Source organism: Puma concolor, chromosome B1 (genome assembly GCF_028749965.1).
Source record: "Puma concolor isolate L17-30 chromosome B1, mPumCon1.1.hap2, whole genome shotgun sequence".
NCBI lineage: Eukaryota > Metazoa > Chordata > Mammalia > Carnivora > Felidae > Puma > Puma concolor.
The window spans coordinates 135,633,826-135,653,331 of record NC_141670.1 but is presented as its reverse complement, the minus strand read 5'-3'; the positions used below and the strand labels follow the sequence as shown (position 1 = coordinate 135,653,331).

The 19,506-nt window shown below is 35.1% G+C and overlaps 1 protein-coding gene across 10 annotated transcripts in view; it reads left to right on the top strand.

The window, feature by feature from the left end:
- The window catches only part of PTPN13 (protein tyrosine phosphatase non-receptor type 13), a 229,600-nt gene that overhangs the window by 47,916 nt on the left and 162,178 nt on the right, over window positions 1-19,506 (top strand). For all 10 annotated transcript variants that reach the window (XM_086704646.1, XM_086704647.1, XM_086704645.1 and 7 more), the window contains exon 2: window positions 8,168-8,287. In XM_086704646.1, coding sequence (XP_086560772.1) covers window positions 8,173-8,287 — 115 coding nt within the window. In that variant the 5' untranslated portion in view covers window positions 8,168-8,172. The remainder of the gene's footprint in view (window positions 1-8,167; window positions 8,288-19,506) is intronic.

Below are 19,506 nucleotides of genomic sequence, written 5' to 3'. Positions count from 1 at the left end.
AGATAAGTGGTTGACATGAACCAGAGAACCAGAAAGGCAATTTAGACTTGTGTTTGTTGTAGTTTCTCTTCTCTCACTGGAAAAATGTAATGGAAAAGTTGACAAATATTAAGCACTACTCCAACTTCAATAAAAATGTTTAGACACATGCTGTTTTCTATCTTGAGGCAACATCCAATTAAAATTTCACTGAGTTTTATCTTTTTCTCCTTAAAATCCCAATTCTTCCTCAGTCTTTCCTAACTATATTAGGCAATAATGCTTTTTCTCTACTACCTGATCTATCTATACCTACACCCTAATAGAAAGAAATAGGAATGTATTTTTTTAATTAGCTTTTAGTCTTCTAGAGTTATAATAGTGCTTTTATTGTTTCCACTTCGTATATATCGGTCTTGGTGTTGACCATTCTAGATTAATAGATAAAAGAAATACTTTCACATGATTTAGCATGTCCTCTATTGTAATTATCATTTTGGATTTAAATGCTTAGGAAATTAGAAGTTAAGAGAAAAACAACGGATTGCTATCTTGAGTAATGGATTTTTAAAACAATTGTGTTATCAGTTCACAAATTCTAAGTTCAATAACATCTAAGTGGCATCTTAGATACGCTTTGGCTGTTTGAGGAGGGAAGATCTTAGACTTTAGCCATAGAATTTGGTTTCGTTAGCCTTACAGCTTTTTTTTTTTTTTTTTTTTTTTTAAATAGGAGAAGTTTCCTTTTAGAAAACACATCTCTTTTGTTTTTTATTTTATGAAAGCATGTGTTACCTGAAGTTGGGGCTTGTTTTTTACTGACAATAAAAAAACATTCAGACAGCTTCATGGGACAAAGAAAGGCAGCGCTGTCTCACTTTTGTCAGTTTAGTTTGTTTTTTCTCTTGTAAACAGCATTGTTGAGGCATAATTGACATATGTATAAAAAACTATACATATAAAGGACACAATTTAGTAAGTTATGAAATACAGATGCATCTGTAAAACTCATCATCACAGTAAAGGTAATGAACATATCCATCATCTCCAGACATTTTCTCATGTCCCTTAATAATCACTACCACATGCTTCTCCAAAGAGCAATGCCATCCTCAGGCAATTGAACTATTTTCTCTAACTATAAATTAGTTTGCATTTTCTATAATTTTTTACATGTGTAATCATAAATTATATACTTTTTTTGTCTAGCTTCCTTTATGCAACATGATAATTTCGAGATTCATGTTGTTGCATGTATCAATAACAGTTCATTCCTCTTTATTGCTGATTAATAATCCATTGTGGAAATACACTAAATTTGTTTATCCATTTACTTGTTGATAGACATTTGCTTGTTTCCAGGTTTTGGCTTTTACAAATAAAGCTGCAATGAAGATTTGCATATAAGACTTCATATACATATGTGGTTTAATTTCTATTGGGTAAATACCTTGGAGTGGAATGACTAGACCATATGGTTGACTTAAATTTAATTTTTTAAGAAACTTTCACCAAATATTTTTCCAAAGGGTACCATTTTACATTCTCACTAGCCATTGTTCTAGTTCCTTGTCATCTTTGTCAATACTTAGTATGGACAGTCTTTTTCATTTTAGCCATTCTGATAACTATGTAACAATGTCTCATTGTTCTAATATTCATTTTCCTAATGACTAATGATGTTGAGTATCTTTTCATATGCTTATTTGCCATCCGGATATTTTCTTTGACAAAGTGTGTATTCAAATATCTTGCCTATTTTTTTTAAGTGGGATTGTTTCCCATTATTGACTTTTGACAATGCTTTATATATTCTGAATAAAAATCTTTTATCAGCTATGTGATCTGCAAATATTTCCCTTTAATTTGTGTCTTTTTCCCTCCATTCTTTTAGCAGTTCTTTTCAAGAAGCAGAGGTTTCAATTTTGATAGATTCTAATTTATCATTTTTTTTCTTCTAAGGATCAAACATTTGATACTGTATTTAAGAAAACTTTATGTAACCCAGGATGATTTTCTGAGTTAATTGATTTTTTTTTCCTAACTTTGAAAAAATGGCCTCTGGGGTATTATTGTATGCAAAAAAGATTATTAAAATTATTTTTAAATTTGTATTAAATTAAAAATTCTAAAACCTAGTTCTTAAGATTCTAAGGTCAATTTAATTACTTTATTGTAGAAAAATTTAAGTCACTTTCAAGGAGTTATGTAATTGGGTATATAATTTTAAAACTTTGTTAATTAAACTTTTTAAAATATTTTAAGCTTCATTCATATTTTTAAATATTAAATATTAAATAAAAAATTTTAAGTATTTCAGTTGTCTGACAAAAAAATCATCTTCCTGATTATTTAAATAAATCTGATGAATGAAAACTTACAAGTATGCTAAGATTAATTTCTTTTATATGTTCCAGTGGTATTTGATACATTTTAAAATACAAGTCTGAACTCATTTTCTCAATTACATTATTTAAATTGATATCAAAGACCAGATCTATTATTCTAACTGACCTATTTCTCCTAAATATTAGAAACACCTAAAATACCAAATATGTACAGATTCTTTAATTTTAAAAAAATACTATTATATGGGCTTGCATCTCTTAAACTTTTTATAAACTTCATTGTGAATCTTTTGGATCAAAAGATACTTATAATTTTGGAGGTTGCCTTCTCAACTCATTATGATTTCTTTTATTTTCTTTTTTTTATGTTTATGTATTTATTTTGAGGGAGAGCTTGAGTGAGCAGGGGAAGGGCAGAGAGAGGGAGAGACAGAGAGAATCCCAAGCAGGCTCTGCACTGTCAGCACAGAGCTTGTCACAGGGCTCGATCCCATGAACTGTGAGATCATGACCTGAGCCGAAATCAAGAGTTAGATGCTTAACTGACTAAGCCACACAGGTGCCTCTCATTATTGTGTCTTAAAGGACAACGAAGTCCTTAGCTAGGATGGTGAGTAGATCTTTGCCCACACAAAGAGCTCTGTAGTGGCACACACAGAGCTCTATTTTATAGTTGTTTTGTTCTTAAAATAGGGTAATCTTGTAGCCCTATTTCCTTAGAATCAATTTAAACAAACCTAATTCATTAGTCTAACCCCAGACGGATTGTTACATGACTTGATTGGATTCAGTTAATCTGTTTACTATTTCAATCTTTTTGGAAACACTTTTCTATGCTTCCTATTTTTGAGTGCCACAAATCCCTCAGGATTAAAATGACATCTGTTAGAATCCTTCTGTGGCTTTTCTGACTGGGCACAGTTTTAAGGTCATGACCTAATATTTGTGTTAACCAAAAACACAAAGATTCTGGTTATGTAATATAATTAATTTTTCTTATTTGAAAATCTTCCCTTAACCTTCATGTAGCCTACCACATTCAAGGAAACAAGTAAATAATACAGTTATGTTAATTGTAAAACAGAACCTCTTTGATGGTAAAATAATGCCAGTCATACATCTATACCCCAAGTTGTCTAGTACTGTGTCTAAAGGAAACAACTGAAGTTAATACACTTTTAAGAATTTTCATGACAAATTGTTTCCTTCATCTATTGGTTGACTTCAAGCTTTTTTTCCTCCACTTTTCCACTTTTTATTTATTTTTTATTTGCATTCTTCTTCTACTTCTGCATTTCTTTCATTCCCTTGTCTTCTTTCAAAAATTTTTTTTACATATTTTATTTTTGAGAGAGAGACAGAGACAGAGACAGAGCACAAGTGGGGGAGAGGCAGAAAGAGAGGGAGACACAGAATCCGAAGCAGGCTCCAGGCTCCAAGCTATCAGCACAGAGCCTGATGCGGGGCTCAAACCCGCAAACTGTGAGATCATGACCTGAGCCGAAGTCAGTTGCTTAACTGACTGAGCCACCCAGGTGCCCCTCCCTTGTCTTCTTTCAGAGATAGTGATATGGAAAGCCATAGTAAAGGTGAATAAAAATAGAGAAAACTGATAAGGATAGTGATGGCAATTGTCAAACATGGTAGATAATTTTAAATTATTGTGTTGTTTGATTTTTAGAAAGCTGTTTTAGCAATACATTAAGTTTTGAGATTGGATGATTTGAGGGGCGAGGCAGTTTTAAAAAGTCTTAAGCTTTTTTTCTAGCAAGCTGTAAATTAAAAATATCAAATCTATTTTGTTAGCTATATAATATTGCTTTCAAAAATAGTGTTCCTTCTATGTTTTGAAGTTCTAACGAGTTCCAGCTAGAGATGCATAGAGATCCTACTTCACTGACTAGACAAATACTCTCTAATAAAAATTAACAGGAGACTAATATATAATTCAGCCTGATTGAGTCAAACAACAGAAGTATAATCAGTAATCTTTATAAGACAAATCAAGCACTGAAAAATTCTGTTGTGTTCAGAAGTTACTTTTACTTTTTCATTTTCTTATAGGAAGTAATTATATATTTATTATGGTGATTTTCTTTCTTTTTTTTTTAAATTTAAATTCTAGTTAGTTAACATACAGTACAGTATTGGTTCCAGGAGTAGAATTCAGTGATTCATCACTTACATACAATACCCAGTGCTCATCACAGCATATGCCTTCCTTAGTGCCCATCACCCATCTAGCCCATCTCCCACCACCTTCCTCCATCAACCTGTAGTTTGTTCTCTATCATTAAGAGTCTCTCGGGGCGCCTGGGTGGCGCAGTCGGTTAAGCGTCCGACTTCAGCCAGGTCACGATCTCGCGGTCCGTGAGTTCGAGCCCCGCGTCAGGCTCTGGGCTGATGGCTCGGAGCCTGGAGCCTGTTTCCGATTCTGTGTCTCCCTCTCTCTCTGCCCCTCCCCCGTTCATGCTCTGTCTCTCTCTGTCCCAAAAATAAATAAACGTTGAAAAAAAAAAAAAATTAAAAAAAAAAAAAAGTCTCTTGTGGTTTGTTTCTCTCTCTTCTAGCCCCACCTTTCCCATATGTTCATCTGTTTTGTTTCTGAAGTTCCACATATGAGTGAAATTATATGGTATTTGTCTTTCTCTGATTGACTTATTTTGCTTAGCCTAATACATACTAGCTCCATCCACATCATTGCAAATGGCAAGATTTCATTCTTTTTGATGGCTGAGTACTATTCCATATTATATATATATATATATATATATATATATATATATATATATATATATAACACCACATCTTCTTTTTCATTTCATTAGTCAATGGACTTTAGGGCTCTCTCCATAGTTTGGCCATTATTGAAGAAAATAATTATGTTTTAAAAACCAATTTCTTTAAAACTAAGTATAAACCTGTATCTTAAGTTTTAGAACTTTGTATATGATACAGATCATTTGCTTTACAATGGAATGCATAAGGTGTAATCATAAGCAACTTATTTTGTCTCCTTCCTTCCTTCCTTCCTTCCTTTCATGAGGGAAGTTCTTCTCTTGCCTCTGTGTAGAAATTCAGGTCCATAATTCTCTCCTTACAGTCACTTTAGAACTACAGTCACTCAAGTTGAAAATACAAGGTCAATTCCATCATTAAAAATGCCTAGTTAGTATATTAATCAACACTTCAGTCTTCATTCAAAGCTATTCCTTCCCATAGCTACAATTAGCTATAGGCGGGAGGCAATGTGCTTAGCTTCTCCTTTTGTTACTTATCTCCTCACCCACTTGCAAGTTGCTTTATCCGACCCAATTAGGATTTAAACTGGGGGAAGGAAGAAAGATAGAGAGGCAAATAATTTTTTTTGCCTGACTTGTAACTCATTTTGAACTTGATATGTGCTTAAGGCTAACTGTTTCTCTTATATGTACTTTAGTGTGTTCTTCAGAGACCTTCACTGGAGCTGTACTTTCTGTGACACTTCAAAATATGATCCCTTCTACTAGCCAGTACCTAATTCTTCTTCTGCTTCCTTCTCCTTATCCTTTCTTCCTACCCCCTCATCCTTCCTGTTCATCCCTCCTACCCCTCTCCCACCTCTCCCCTCCTGATGGTACTCTGGGAACCACAGGAGGTACTCTGAGTAGGGTTACTTTTTTTAGACAGCTTTACTGAGATATAACTGACATACCATAAAATTTACCCTTTTAAAATTTACCTTCAGTGGTTTTTAGTATAGGTACAGAGTTGTGCAACCATTGCCACAACCTAAATTTCATAACATTTTCATCTGGGTAGAATTTTGTTAGCTCCAAGCTGTTTATACCCCACCCCAAATACAGCATGCTTCCTCACTCTGAGTCTTGTATGCTCTCTCCTCTCTGGCTGCTGTCTCAGAGTGACAGCCAAAACCTGTAGATTCCTGAAGTATCAGGCACCAGTCTATGGTGTCCTCCTTTTGGTGAACTCCCTAACACTGGGGAAGCGCTCCTGGGGGTTCCATTGAGGCCTCTTTTGATGGCTAGATGTTAAACAAAGGCACCTTCCTGCATCCCTTCTACTTTGAGGGAGACATGAAAATCAGTACAACTATCTTCAAAGAAATTCCTCATATGTAATGTTCTCTGTACTCTTTATATATTATGTGTAGGCTTTAGAGCTATCTAACCAGTTCTCAGACATATTACTTTGGAAATTTGCTGCAGGGTAGACTTACTCACAAATCCTGTTGGGTATCTGATTCCTAATAGTATCTTGACGCATCTGTTGAAACTTCCAATTCAATACAGTATTTTACGTAGAAGATAATAACTCCTATCTCTTAGAAAGGAAAGAAGCGTATTATTTTTTAAAAAATAAATATGCTGCCATTTAATAAAGTGAATATGAAACTGAGAGTTTTTTGGGGGAAGAGGTGTTTGAATAAATAATCACTTCTATACAAGCTAAGTAAAAATGACTTTGGCTTTTTCTAAGCAGTATCTTCTGTCTTCCCTTTTAACTACCACATTGTTGCACTTAAGTACACACCCCTCAAGGTAGACTCTAAGCATAAAATGCTATAGTAAATATTTGAAAAGAAAAGTAACAGGACAAGGCTGACCTCATTTGTAGCTGGAGTTGCTTTTTTTTCACTCTGGGTTAAAGTATCATAAATGTAATTTAAAAGAAAATATTAGCTATTCTTGTTAGTTGAGTAAACAAAATCAACTTTTCTCTAAAACAGCTGTTTTTTGTTGGTTAATTTTAAAATTTAATGGTTATAATTACAGAAAATAAGCATTTAACATTTTTCACTCCCTCTAGCTTCTTTGCTAAACCCATCTGCTTCTACCTACCAGTAGATACACATTATGCTCAAATTGGTTAGTTTGGATAGAAATCTTAGTGATCATTGTAAGGAATAATGTTCTTTTCAAGGAATGTCAATGTAGGACACTTTATATAGATGATATCGACTCCCCCCACCCCCTGCCTTCATAACGAAAATAGAATTACTGAACACCGTAGAAAACCTTAAAATTTATTAATATTATCACCCACTTAATTTAATGCCATTGAAAAAGATTGTCCCTACAAAAATGTCACCACAGAGTCAACCTCCTGATTTTTTATTAATTCAGCCTCTACAGAGTTAGATTACAAAGCATGTTTACAGGAATAACCCTTTTCCCTGCCATAGCCACCCCAAAATGGCAATGTTGTTACTATTATTATTACTCCCATGTCACGGATAGAAAACTGTGGTTAGAGGTGAAATGGTCTTCCCAGGGGCAAATGGTAAGTTGGCAGCAAAGTTGGGTCTGGAAGTAGTTAAGTCCATCAGTGAAAAATTTTATAGTTATACTGTATATATTGAAGATGTAGAAATCAATTAGTGAGTAGAAGAAATGTGTTCCATCTTATTTCAGCTTCATGCATCATGGCTGTAGGAGCTCTTCTCTACTCTTTTTTACCTGGGATGGATAGGATGAAGCCTAGAAGTATAATCTGAAAGGCCTTCAGTTCTGCTCTGATTTAATCATCCACATTTTGGTGCCTCCTGGTACCTTCAATTCTCTCTCTTCTGCCATGAAATAGTCACCACCTATTTTCCAGTTCAGGCTCTGAAGCTGATCCTGTTGGGCTAGGGCAAGTAGTTATTTTCAGATTTTTTTCCCTCTAATTCTTTTATCCTCCATGAGTTTAAGCTGTAGGATTATGTTTAGATTAAAGGCCATATTGAGAAATTAGGTAGATAGGAACCTCAGTCTCTCATCACTGATGTAGAACTTTCACCACTACAAATGCAGTGCAAGTTGATGATATGTACCCCTTCTGTTTCCTTTGTTTCTTAGGTAATATGCACGTGTCACTAGCTGAGGCCCTGGAGGTTCGGGGTGGACCTCTGCAGGAGGAAGAAATATGGGCTGTATTAAATCAAAGTGCTGAAAGTCTCCAAGAATTATTCAGAAAAGGTAAGTTTTTTTTGTTTTTCAGGGGTTTTTGTTTGTTTGTTTGTTTTTCTGTTTGTTTTTTTTTAATCAGGTAGCTGAAAAGGGCAAAGTATAGAAGGAATACTTCCCCTTATCTTTCTTTGGGCTAAAAAAAGCTCAGATATCTGAGCTTCAATATCTGAGAACATCTTCTATGTCCCTGATACTGTGCTAGGTGCTGAAAGTATAATGGTGATCAAAACCAAAAACATTCCCTGTCTGGAGCTTGTAATCCAGTGTAGAAAATAACTATTAGTAAAATACTTATATAAACAAATGCGAAAAATGGAACCATGACAACGGCTACAAAGGAGGGGATTCAGTGACTCTATGAAAACCCGTAATAGGTTTGACCTGGTCATGGGGAAGAAAAGGAAGGTTCCCTGAATAAGTCATCTCTGAGCTAAGATCTGAAAGAAAACAAGTTAACCATATGAGAAGGAGGGGGAAAGGTTCCTGGCAAAGGGGATAATATGTGCATCCCTGTAACTCTAAATTGGGTTAATGTGGACCGAATAACTAACTAGTTTGTTGCTTCCCTGTAGAGACAGTCACCTGGTCCAAATGACTGTGTAGCATTTTGGAGCTAGAAAAGTTAGGGAGTCACTCTTTGTCCAAACACATTTAATACTATACTGAAAGTCTCCACGTGAAGACTTTGAAAATGGTGTTTGCCATCCATTCACTTCACATGGCCAACTCCTATTTAGAATAGTAAAGATACCAAGCTTCATCTAAAAGAAGAATTAAACTTTAAAATTGATTTGCATGATATAATCAGGCACAGTAAACATTAGAGAAATGGGGGCAGATTTGAGTGTATAGTAATTCTCAAAGTATGGTCTCTGGGTGAGGAGCATCGGCATCACCTGAAGCTGGTTAGAAATGCAAATAATGCAGACCCACACTAGACCTACTGAATAAGAAACTCTAGGGGTAGAGCCCAGCAATTTGTGTTTAACAAGTCCTTAAGGATATTCTAAAACGTGTGTTAAAATTTGAGTCATTATACAGTGGAATTGCTAAAGACATGAGCCATGGGAACCTTTTGGAAGGTGTAGGGGTAACTGCTGATTGAGTGTAGGAAGGTCTAGAGAAGAAAGGAAGAATTTTGGGGACAGATGGTAAAGCTTTGTTATTGTTGCTATTATTTTCTAACCCTGGGACAGGGATTTAAAATAGTGTTACGGCCCACCTAATTCTGCTAGAACCTAGATGTTTGAAGATCTTTGATTAGAGTTAGGATTAATCTAAAGAAAATTTATTCATTTTCTCTAATGCCGCTTACCTAAAATCTAGCTATGTTAAGTAGACCTTGTTGTTTTGTTTGCTTCATTTTAATTTTGGGGAAAATTTGGAAGTATAGACACTCTGGAATATAGAGCGGTAACCATGCTCCATAGATGCGGTTGAAGGAAGGGTATGTTGGTGACATTCCTTAGTTAATTAACAAAAGTCAATTTAATATTTAAGAAACAGTTCTTGCTTGTGAGGTAGATCCTCTTACTTGCGTGGAAGATCCCAATAAACAGAGGATGAGACTATTGCCCTTAAGGATTCATTCAGATCAGACAGATGCATGTGAAGAGTTTACTACTTCAAAACTATGCCAAATGAGTGATTGGGATGATAAGTACTACAGATGTTCAAAGGAAGGAGAGATAATACCTTTTTTTATTATAGTAATGGCAGGATCACTGCCCTGTCCATGATTCATGCAATATAAAGCACCTTCCACACTGTGAATGCTTAAGGAGTTTTCTTCTTTCAAATTTTGAAATGTTAATAAAGGTTTTAATGTCTGAATATAAAGTACTTGTAATTAAGATACAATTATTGCATAACATATTGGCACATTACAGAGAAGAGACTTACTGGATGTGTTATAAAATTAATTGTGAGGCAGTTATATTTTAAACACTGTTCAGTGGGGGCTGGTTACCATAGGGCCTTCAGTTCAATTCACAGGGTAACATCAGTAATAGAGAGAAATTGCATTTGGCTTCTTTGGCAGTCTGGGAATTGCCAACTATTATATTTGCCAACTGGGAAATTTGTACTTCTTTGGAGGAAATTTATGCTTATTTGATTTAGTGTATCTGAAATCTCTGTAGTTTTTCATTCCTCGTTTTGATAGCACAATGTCTTTTTGGCACAAGTTCATCACCTGTTATAACAAATTGAAATAAAATAATTATTAGTTTGCTTATTTTGTGAATGAATGGTGTTGGTCTTGGTTTTCTATTAGACACCCTTATGAATATAAAACTAAGAATGGTGGAGGGTGGAAGCAAGTAAAATACAATGGTCTTTAAGAAGTTTGTTTTTCTAAAATGTATTTTCTCGGTTTTATCTTTCTGTGTCTATTACGTAAATTTTGGCTCTTTTGGCGTTTTTTCTTCTTGAACTTGTATATTGCTCCTATGTCATTTTCAGTATGTAAGTGCAAGTTTGCATTCTTATGAATACAAGGCTGGAAATAAACATTTCTGCTGGGGGATTATTGAACACAAATCAAGAAAATGTTGTTTCTTTATCTTTTTGAGCCTCTTAGCAATTTAAGTCTTTTAGACTTTTTTAAAACAAAATGTTTGTGGCTGTTATTCAAGAATAATGATATCTAAGCATGACCTTATTGAAAGATACCATATGTAAATGAGTTTCTCTTCAGAGAAGGAAAAATGTAAAACTTTATTATTAAAATGTGCAATCTGGGGCTCCTGGGTGGCGCAGTCGGTTAAGCGTCCGACTTCAGCCAGGTCATGATCTTGCGGTCCGTGAGTTCGAGCCCCGCGTCAGGCTCTGGGCTGATGGCTCGGAGCCTGGAGCCTGTTTCCCATTCTGTGTCTCCCTCTCTCTCTGCCCCTCCCCCGTTCATGCTCTGTCTCTCTCTGTCCCAAAAATAAAATAAAAAACGTTGAAAAAAATTTAAAAAAAAATGTGCGATCTATGTTGACTATTTCTTAAAATTTTTTGAGATTTTTTTGTGGCCTTGCATATGGTCTATTTTGTAAAATATTCTGTGGGAATTTGAAAAGAATATATATTTTCTATTTCTAGGATACAAATCAAGTTGGTTAATATTCATGCTTTTAAATTTTTTCTGTAACCATAGTTAACTTTTTCCTGTTTGAGTTTATTTTTATTTATTTTGAGAGAGACAGGGTGTGCGTGCACGCAAGCCCGGGAGGGGCAGAGAGAGAAGGAGACAGAGTCTTTTTTTTTAAAAAATTTTTTTTTTTTTTCAACGTTTATTTATTTTTGGGACAGAGAGAGACAGAGCATGAACGGGGGAGGGTCAGAGAGAGAGGGACACACAGAATCGGAAACAGGCTCCAGGCTCTGAGCCATCAGCCCAGAGCCCGACGCGGGGCTCGAACTCACGGACCGCGAGATCGTGACCTGGCTGAAGTCGGACGCTTAACCGACTGCGCCACCCAGGCGCCCCAGAAGGAGACAGAGTCTTAAGCAGACTCCATGCTGTCAGCACAGAGCCTGACACAGGGCTCAGACTCACAAACGGTGAGATCATGACCTGAGCCAAAGTCAAGAGTCGGCCACTTAACTGACTCAGACACCCAGGCGCTCCCATAATTACTTAAAAAAAAAAAAATTTTTTTTTACATTTATTTATTTTTGAGAGACAGAGAGATCATGAGCAGGGGATGGGTAGAGAGAAAGAGACACACACACACAGAATCTGAAGCAGGCTCCAGGCTCCAAGCTGTCAGCACAGAGTCCAACGTGGGGCTTGAACCCACAAACCGTGAGACCTGAGCCGAAGTCGGACACTTAACCGACTGAGCCACCCAGGCGCCCCTCCCATAATTACTTTTTATACTTAATCTGTCAAATTCATAGAGATAGTTAAAATCTCCCATTATAGTAATGTCTATGCCTATCTTCTTACTACTGCCAACATGTGTTTTCATGTTATTTTGTATGGTACATATAATGGCTAATGACTAATTTAAATGGACTGAATATTTTATCAATATAAAATAAGGCTTTTTTTCCCCTTTTTACTACTTATTGACTTAAATTCTATCTGGTCTGCTCTTAATATTGCTACATCTTCTTCCTTTTCCTCACCATTTACCTAGTATATCTTTTTTCCTTCTTTATTTTCAGACTGTCTGTATTGCAATTTTGGGTATCACTTATAAATAGTAGACAGCGAGATTTTATACTATTTTGCCTATTTTTTAATTAGGAAATTAAATGTGGCCAGTGAAATGAAAGTTCTGGAAGAATTTCATTAAGGGTCCTTCCATACTATGACTTTCTACTTGTGTGCTTCTCAGTCCACTTTATAAATTGATTGGGAGGCATTGCTAATGCCAGAAAATAGATATACATTTAAGATTTTAGCTTTTACATCATGGATGAACTCATGCAAGACTCAGTGGTCCTAGATAATGAAAAAACAATTCCATTCTCATGTGCATTCTAGATAATCTTCAGAACTGAAATTATTGCTGCCTTGGAAAATTTAGTTTACAATTTTATTAGTTCCCCAAGACTGTGATTTTTTTATTCTTAGTTATGGAACTGTTGCTCTTTGAAGAAACCAGATGTTTTGAATCCAAGGGATTTCAAAGTATTAGGGTGGATGATTGGTTGTTGCTAAAGTTGCTGCTTCATGACTAATCAGAGGAAAAGAGACAATCTTCCTTTATGAATCAAAGATATAAATCCCTTTGTATGTAGTCATTTCTGGTTCCCTATTTATTAAGTAATAATTAGTGAAATTAGTAAATTAGTTACAAAGATAATAAAATAAAGCATTTTGATAAAGTGCTAAAAAACAAACATTCACTGTCTAAATAAAAACATTCAAAGAGTTACCAGCAAGTATCCTTAGAAAATTAAGAAAACTATGTTATATTTCATATTCTTTTTGGGAAACAAATCTGAATAAGGTTGCAGAGAGCAGGGCATATAGACTCCTTTGGCTCTATTTCATGTAAACACTTGCTTATTATATGCATGAGTGAAAATACATTACAACAGATATCTGGGACAAATATCAAATAAACTTCTCTGTTCTTATTGAAAAGTGTTTAAAAATTAGAGTTTTGGAATACCTTTTTAAAAAAGTCTTATGAGAGAATTGCCTATTATTTTATTATCAAAATTAAGTGAAATATTAGTTTTGTTATTTTTTGTTCTGTGGAATTGCTTTCATGAATAAATACTTTCAGGGAAATTTTCTTGCTACTAAAAATGAAAAATAACATACCAGAAACATATAAACTTAGAACCACACATACATATGTTTTGTAATTTATGGAATCAAACTCTTTGAGCTGGAAAGATCTTAACCCATTTCACCTAATCATTTTTAGAGATAATGAAATAAGGCCCAGTTTAAATGACTTGTAAGAATATTGGCAGAGCAGAAATAATATAACTATTTTAAAATAAGTCATTGTGAGCAGTACCTATTTAAAGCCATAAAATTAATTCATGTATACATGACAGTAAAGTTTTAAAATTGATAACTTTCCTATGAGCATATCAACAGAATGTTTAGAGAAATAATATTAGATGACAAAAGTGGCATCACTTCAGATTCTACACATTTTAAAAGAATAATAAGGGAAAGTTATGACCAAAGGTATTGAAAAAATTGAAATGGAAATTGAAATTCAGTGCTGGAATTGAAATGCACACCTTATAGATGAAGAAGATGTATATATGTACAATGAAATATTACTCAGTCATCAGAAAGAATGAAATCTAGCCATTTGTAAGAAGTGGATGGAGCTAGCGTGTATTACACTGAGGTAAATAAGTCAGAGAAAGACAAACACCAATGATTTCATTAATGGGTGGAATTTAAGAAACAAAACAGAAGAACATATGGGAAGGGAGGAAAAAAGAGAGAGGGAAACAAACCATAAGAGACAGTTATGTTGGAGAACAAACTGAGAGTTGATGGAGGGAGATGAGTGGGAGAAGGGCTGGATGGGTAGTGGGTATTAAGGAGGGTACTTTTAATGAGCACTGGGTGTTGTGTGTAAGTGATTACTCAAACCAATAATGCACTGTATGCTAACTAACTAGAAATTAAATAACAATTTGAAAAGAAAAAAATCACAATGGTATTGGATAGATCCATAGCAACATTGAATGCCATATCACAATGGAGTGATGTCTTCAAATTACTGAGGAAGCATTCTTTCCAAGCCAAATCATCAATCAAATGTAAGTATCAGATACATTTGCAAACATACAGTGTCTCAAAAAATGTACCTTCTATACACCATTTTTTAAAGAAGCTATTACAAAACAAAGGAACAAACAAATAAACAAAAATGGAAGACCCTGGGTTGAAGGTGCATAATATATGCACAGCCGAGAAGTGAAGGTAAATCCTGGGCTGATAGCTGTTCAAAAATCCTAGAACATGTCTAATTTAAACAGCAGGAGAAAAGAAGACTCCATTAAGATGTCTTTCAGGGAAAAAGAACTATTAATCATTTTCAGAGAGGTTTAACAATTCTTTGGAGGGTATAGGAAGGGCAATGAAAATGAAGCAAATGACTACTAATCAGCCTTCTAAAGATATTTGATTTATTAATTTGTGTATACATATTGCTTTCATACAACATTAACTTTAAAATACTCGCACAAGAATGCAAAATGCAAAGATATCATTATATCACTGTATGTTATATCACAAAATTAAAAATAATCTAAATGTCCATCAGTAGGAGTATGATTATATTATGGTACTGCCAAATGAGAGATTACTATGTATCCTTTAAGAAGGAGAGAGAATCTGGATGTGTACTAAATGAGAGCTAGATATATGTTTAAAGGGGAAGAAGGGAACAGGTTCAAAACTTGGCTCCATAATGTGATCCTGTTTTTTAAAGTAAAAAAAATTCTTCTAAATATATATTACCTTTAGCATTGAAAAACAAAAAATTGGGGAACTTTGGATTTTTACTTCCTAATTAAATTTTTTTGTATTGAATTGTTTATAATGAGGATGGCCTTTGTGTACTCACAAAAATCAACACAGATGAATTTTTACGAAGATTACTTTTGAGCATAGAAGTCAATTTTTCCATACTTTCATTTAACAAAATTCACTCATCAAACTATTGTGTTTGGTATTGGAGAGACAGAGATGAATAAAATATATTTTCTGTATTTAATTAAAAAAACAAAATGGACACCTTAAAAGACAAAAACTACCAAAGCCCATTCAAGAAAAGTAGATAACCTGGATTGCCCTATATCTATGAAGATGAATGGATGTATATTTTTAAATGTTCCACAAAGAAAACCCCAGGTCCACATTGCTCCACTAGAGAATTCTAAGAAGTTATAAAAGAAATAATAATAATTTTATATCAAACACTTGAAGAAAATTGAAGAGGATCAAATACTTTCCAACTAATTCTGTGAGGTCAACATTAATATCAGAATCAGATAAAGCCATTAGAGGAAATAAAACTGTAGACTAATATATCTCATGAATGTAGAAGCAAAACTTTTTAACAAAATTTTAACAAATTGAGTCCAATAATATATAAAAATGTTAATATATCATGACCAAGTAGATCCCAAAAATACAAGACTGGCTAACCATTCACAAATCAATCAGTGTAATTCACCATATTTATAAACTATAGCAGCAAAACCACATATTCATCTCAGTAGATGCAGGAAAAAAAATTTAATAAAATCTAACATCCATTCCTGATTAAAAAAAAACAAAAAACAAAACAAAACAAAAAAACCTCTCTGCCAACTGGAAATAGAAAAGAACTACTTCAACTTGATAAGGGAATCTACAAAAAACCTATCACTAACATCATACTTAATGGTGAAACAATGAATTTCCCCCCCCTGAGATTATGAATAAGTCAAGGGTGTCTGCTATCATTACTTATACTGAACATTGTGCTCAATGTTCTAACCAATGCAATAAAGCAAGAAAAGAAATGGAAGGTATCTGGATTAGAAAGAGGTAAAACTATATTTATTTGAAAACAACATGGTTATCTACATAGAAAATCTGATAGATCTACCAAAAAAGAAATGCATTAGAACTAATAAGTGACTTTAGTAAGTTACAGGACACAAGATTAATATACAAAAATGAATTGTATCTTTACATAGTAGCAATGAACAATCAGAAATTTAAGTTTTTAAAAAGCATATTAAAATGATAAAAGGAGATTAGAAGATGGTGGGCAGAATAGGAGGACTGTAGGCTCACCTCATCTCATGGATACAACTAGATAACTATCAAATCATCCTAAATATCCCAGAAATTGCCCTGAAGACTGGCAGAACAAACTCCACAACTAAAGGTAGAGAAAAAGCCACATCAAAGAAAGTAGGAAGTGTGGAGACATTACTTGGGAGACAGATTGGCTGCTGCACTGGGGAGGGAGCCATAGTTGCAGAGAAGAGTGAGAAACAGTCCAGCACAGAGGGGAGCACACAGGGAAAACAAATCCTCATAGCAATTGGCTTGGAAAGGGAAAGAGCCTGAATTTCATGAGTTCTTGCAACCAGTGGGGTATAAAGCCTGGACTTTTAAACGTCACTGGCTTGGCTCTGAGAGAGCTTGAGCAATATTGGGGCTGCTCTTGGAGAGAAGGTAGGCAAACAGCCTACAAATACATAGCATGGAAAATAATGATCTGAAGAGCACCTGAGGCACACATTGGGGAGGTTATTTACTCATTTTGGAGTGTGTCCCAGAGAGACTGCATTTAGGGAGAGACCCCTCTAAGAAAAAAGGAACTGACTGGCACCATTTTGTGCCCCTGGCACTAGGCATAAGCACAAGGCCAGCTGCAGGCAGAGCTCAGGGCCTACATTCACTATCTAACTTGTTCACACCGAGCCAACCCCCACCCTATGCTCCGGTGGAACCACCGCTCCCAGTCACATTGGCCTTAGTCCCAGCACAGTGGGCCCGTTCTCCCAGAACACTGGCCCAAACCCCAGCCAATTCCACATTTCCCCACACGAGAGTTTTGCAGAGCCTCAGTTCCTGCCATGGTGGCAACAGGTTTTATTTCACAGACAAGAGCACATCTGGTTACAATGTACCACATTCAGACCAGAGACCAAACATGCCCACAGCATTCAAAGAAAGCCTCTGCAGACAACTGGCCTGAAGGACAAAGTGTCCAGGACAAAACATGAGAGTACATGCTGCCTACATTGGAAATATTCCCAGAAGAGCCAGGCCTTGGGAAACATGAGACATTACATGGCAGGGCACTCCAGGACCTCTTCTTTATAAGGCCATTATCCTTAAGAACAGGAGACATACCTGACTTTTCCTAACATAGAGAAACAGGCACAGACTTACACAAAATGAGAAGACAGAAAATATATCCCAAATGAAAGAACAGGACAAGGCAATGGCCAGAGACCTAAGCAAAACATAAAAGTAACATGCATGATAGAGAATTTAAAATAATGGATCATAAGGATACTCACTGGAATTGAGAAAAGAGTGGAAGACACTCTTTCTTGACACAGAGATAAGGAATAACATAGTATAGATAAAGGGCTCAATAAATGAGATGAGAAACATGCTTGATGGAATGAACAGCAGGCTGGAAGAGTAGAGGAATAAATTAGAGACCTAGAAGAGAGTAATGGAAAGTAATGGAACTGAACAAAAGAGAGGAAAAAGAATTATACAAAACAAGAATAGACTTAAGGAACTCAGTGATTCCATCAGCTGTAATACCATTCTTATTATAGGAGTCCCAGAAGAAGAAAAGACAGAAAATAGGGCAGAAAATTTATCTGAAGAAATAATAGCTGTAACTTCTTTAATCTGGGGAAGGAAGCAGATGTTCAGATCCAGAAGGCACAGAGAATTCCCATCAAAATCAACAAAAGCAGGCCCACACCAAGACATATTGTAATTAAATTGCCAAAGTATGGTAATAAAAAATTCTAAAAGCAGCAAGACGAAAGAAAACAGTAACTTAAAAGGGAAACCCCAGAAGGCCAGCAGGAGATTTTTCAGCAGAAACTTTATGAGCCAGAAGGGAGTTGCATAATATATTTAAAGGTCTGGGTGGCTCAGTTGGTTGAGCCTCTGACTTCGGCTCAGGTTATGATCTCACGGTTTGTGAGTTCGAGCCCCGCGTTGGGCTCTGTGCTGACAGCTCAGAGCCTGGAGTCTGCTTTGGATTCTGGGTCTCCCTCTCTCTGTGACCCTCCCCCATTCATGCTCTGTCTCTGTCTCAAAAATAAATAAATATTTAAAACAAAATTAAAGTGCTTAATAGTAAAACTCTGCAGCCAAGAATACTCTATCCAATATGATTATCATTCGGAATAGAAGTAGAGCTACAGAGTTTCCTAGACAAACAGAAACTAAAGGAGTTCATGACCACTAAGCCAGCCCTGGAAGAAGTAGTAAAGGGGACTCTTTAAATCAAGAGACCAGAAGTGGCAGGATAAGGTGTGAAACATAAAAGCAGTAAAAATGAATATTTCTGTGAAAAATCAGTCAAGGAACTCACAAAATAAAAGGATGTAAAATATAAGAACATATACCTAAAAATGTTGGAAGGAGAGGAGTAAGGAATGGATTGCAACTTAAACAACCATCAACTTAATATAGACTGCTATGTGCAAAAGAGGTTATATACAAACCTAATGGTAACCATATATCAAAACCCCCTAATCTGCAAAGAATAAAGAGAAAGAAATTCAAATATATCACTAAAGAAAATCTACTAAACATGAGAGAAAGACAATAAAGGATCAGAGAAAATCTTTGGAAACAATCGCAAACAAGTAATAAGATGGCAATAAATACATATCTATCAATAATTACATTGAATGTAGCCAGAGTAAATGTTACAATCAAAAGACATAGAGTGACAGAATGGATTAAAAAAAAAAACAAGACCCATCTGTATGCTGCCTATAAGAGACTCATTTTAGACATAAATACAGAGGGGATGAAGAAATACCTATCATGCACATGGATGTCAAAATAAGGCTGGAGTACTAATACATATATTGGACAAAATATACTTTAAAACAAAGACTATAACAAGAAGCAAAGAAGGACACTATGTATAATAATAAAGGGGGCAATCCAACAAAAAGATATCATAATTGTAAATATTAATCCAATATAGGAGCACACAAATACATGGAACAGTTAATAACAAACATAAAGGAACTAACTG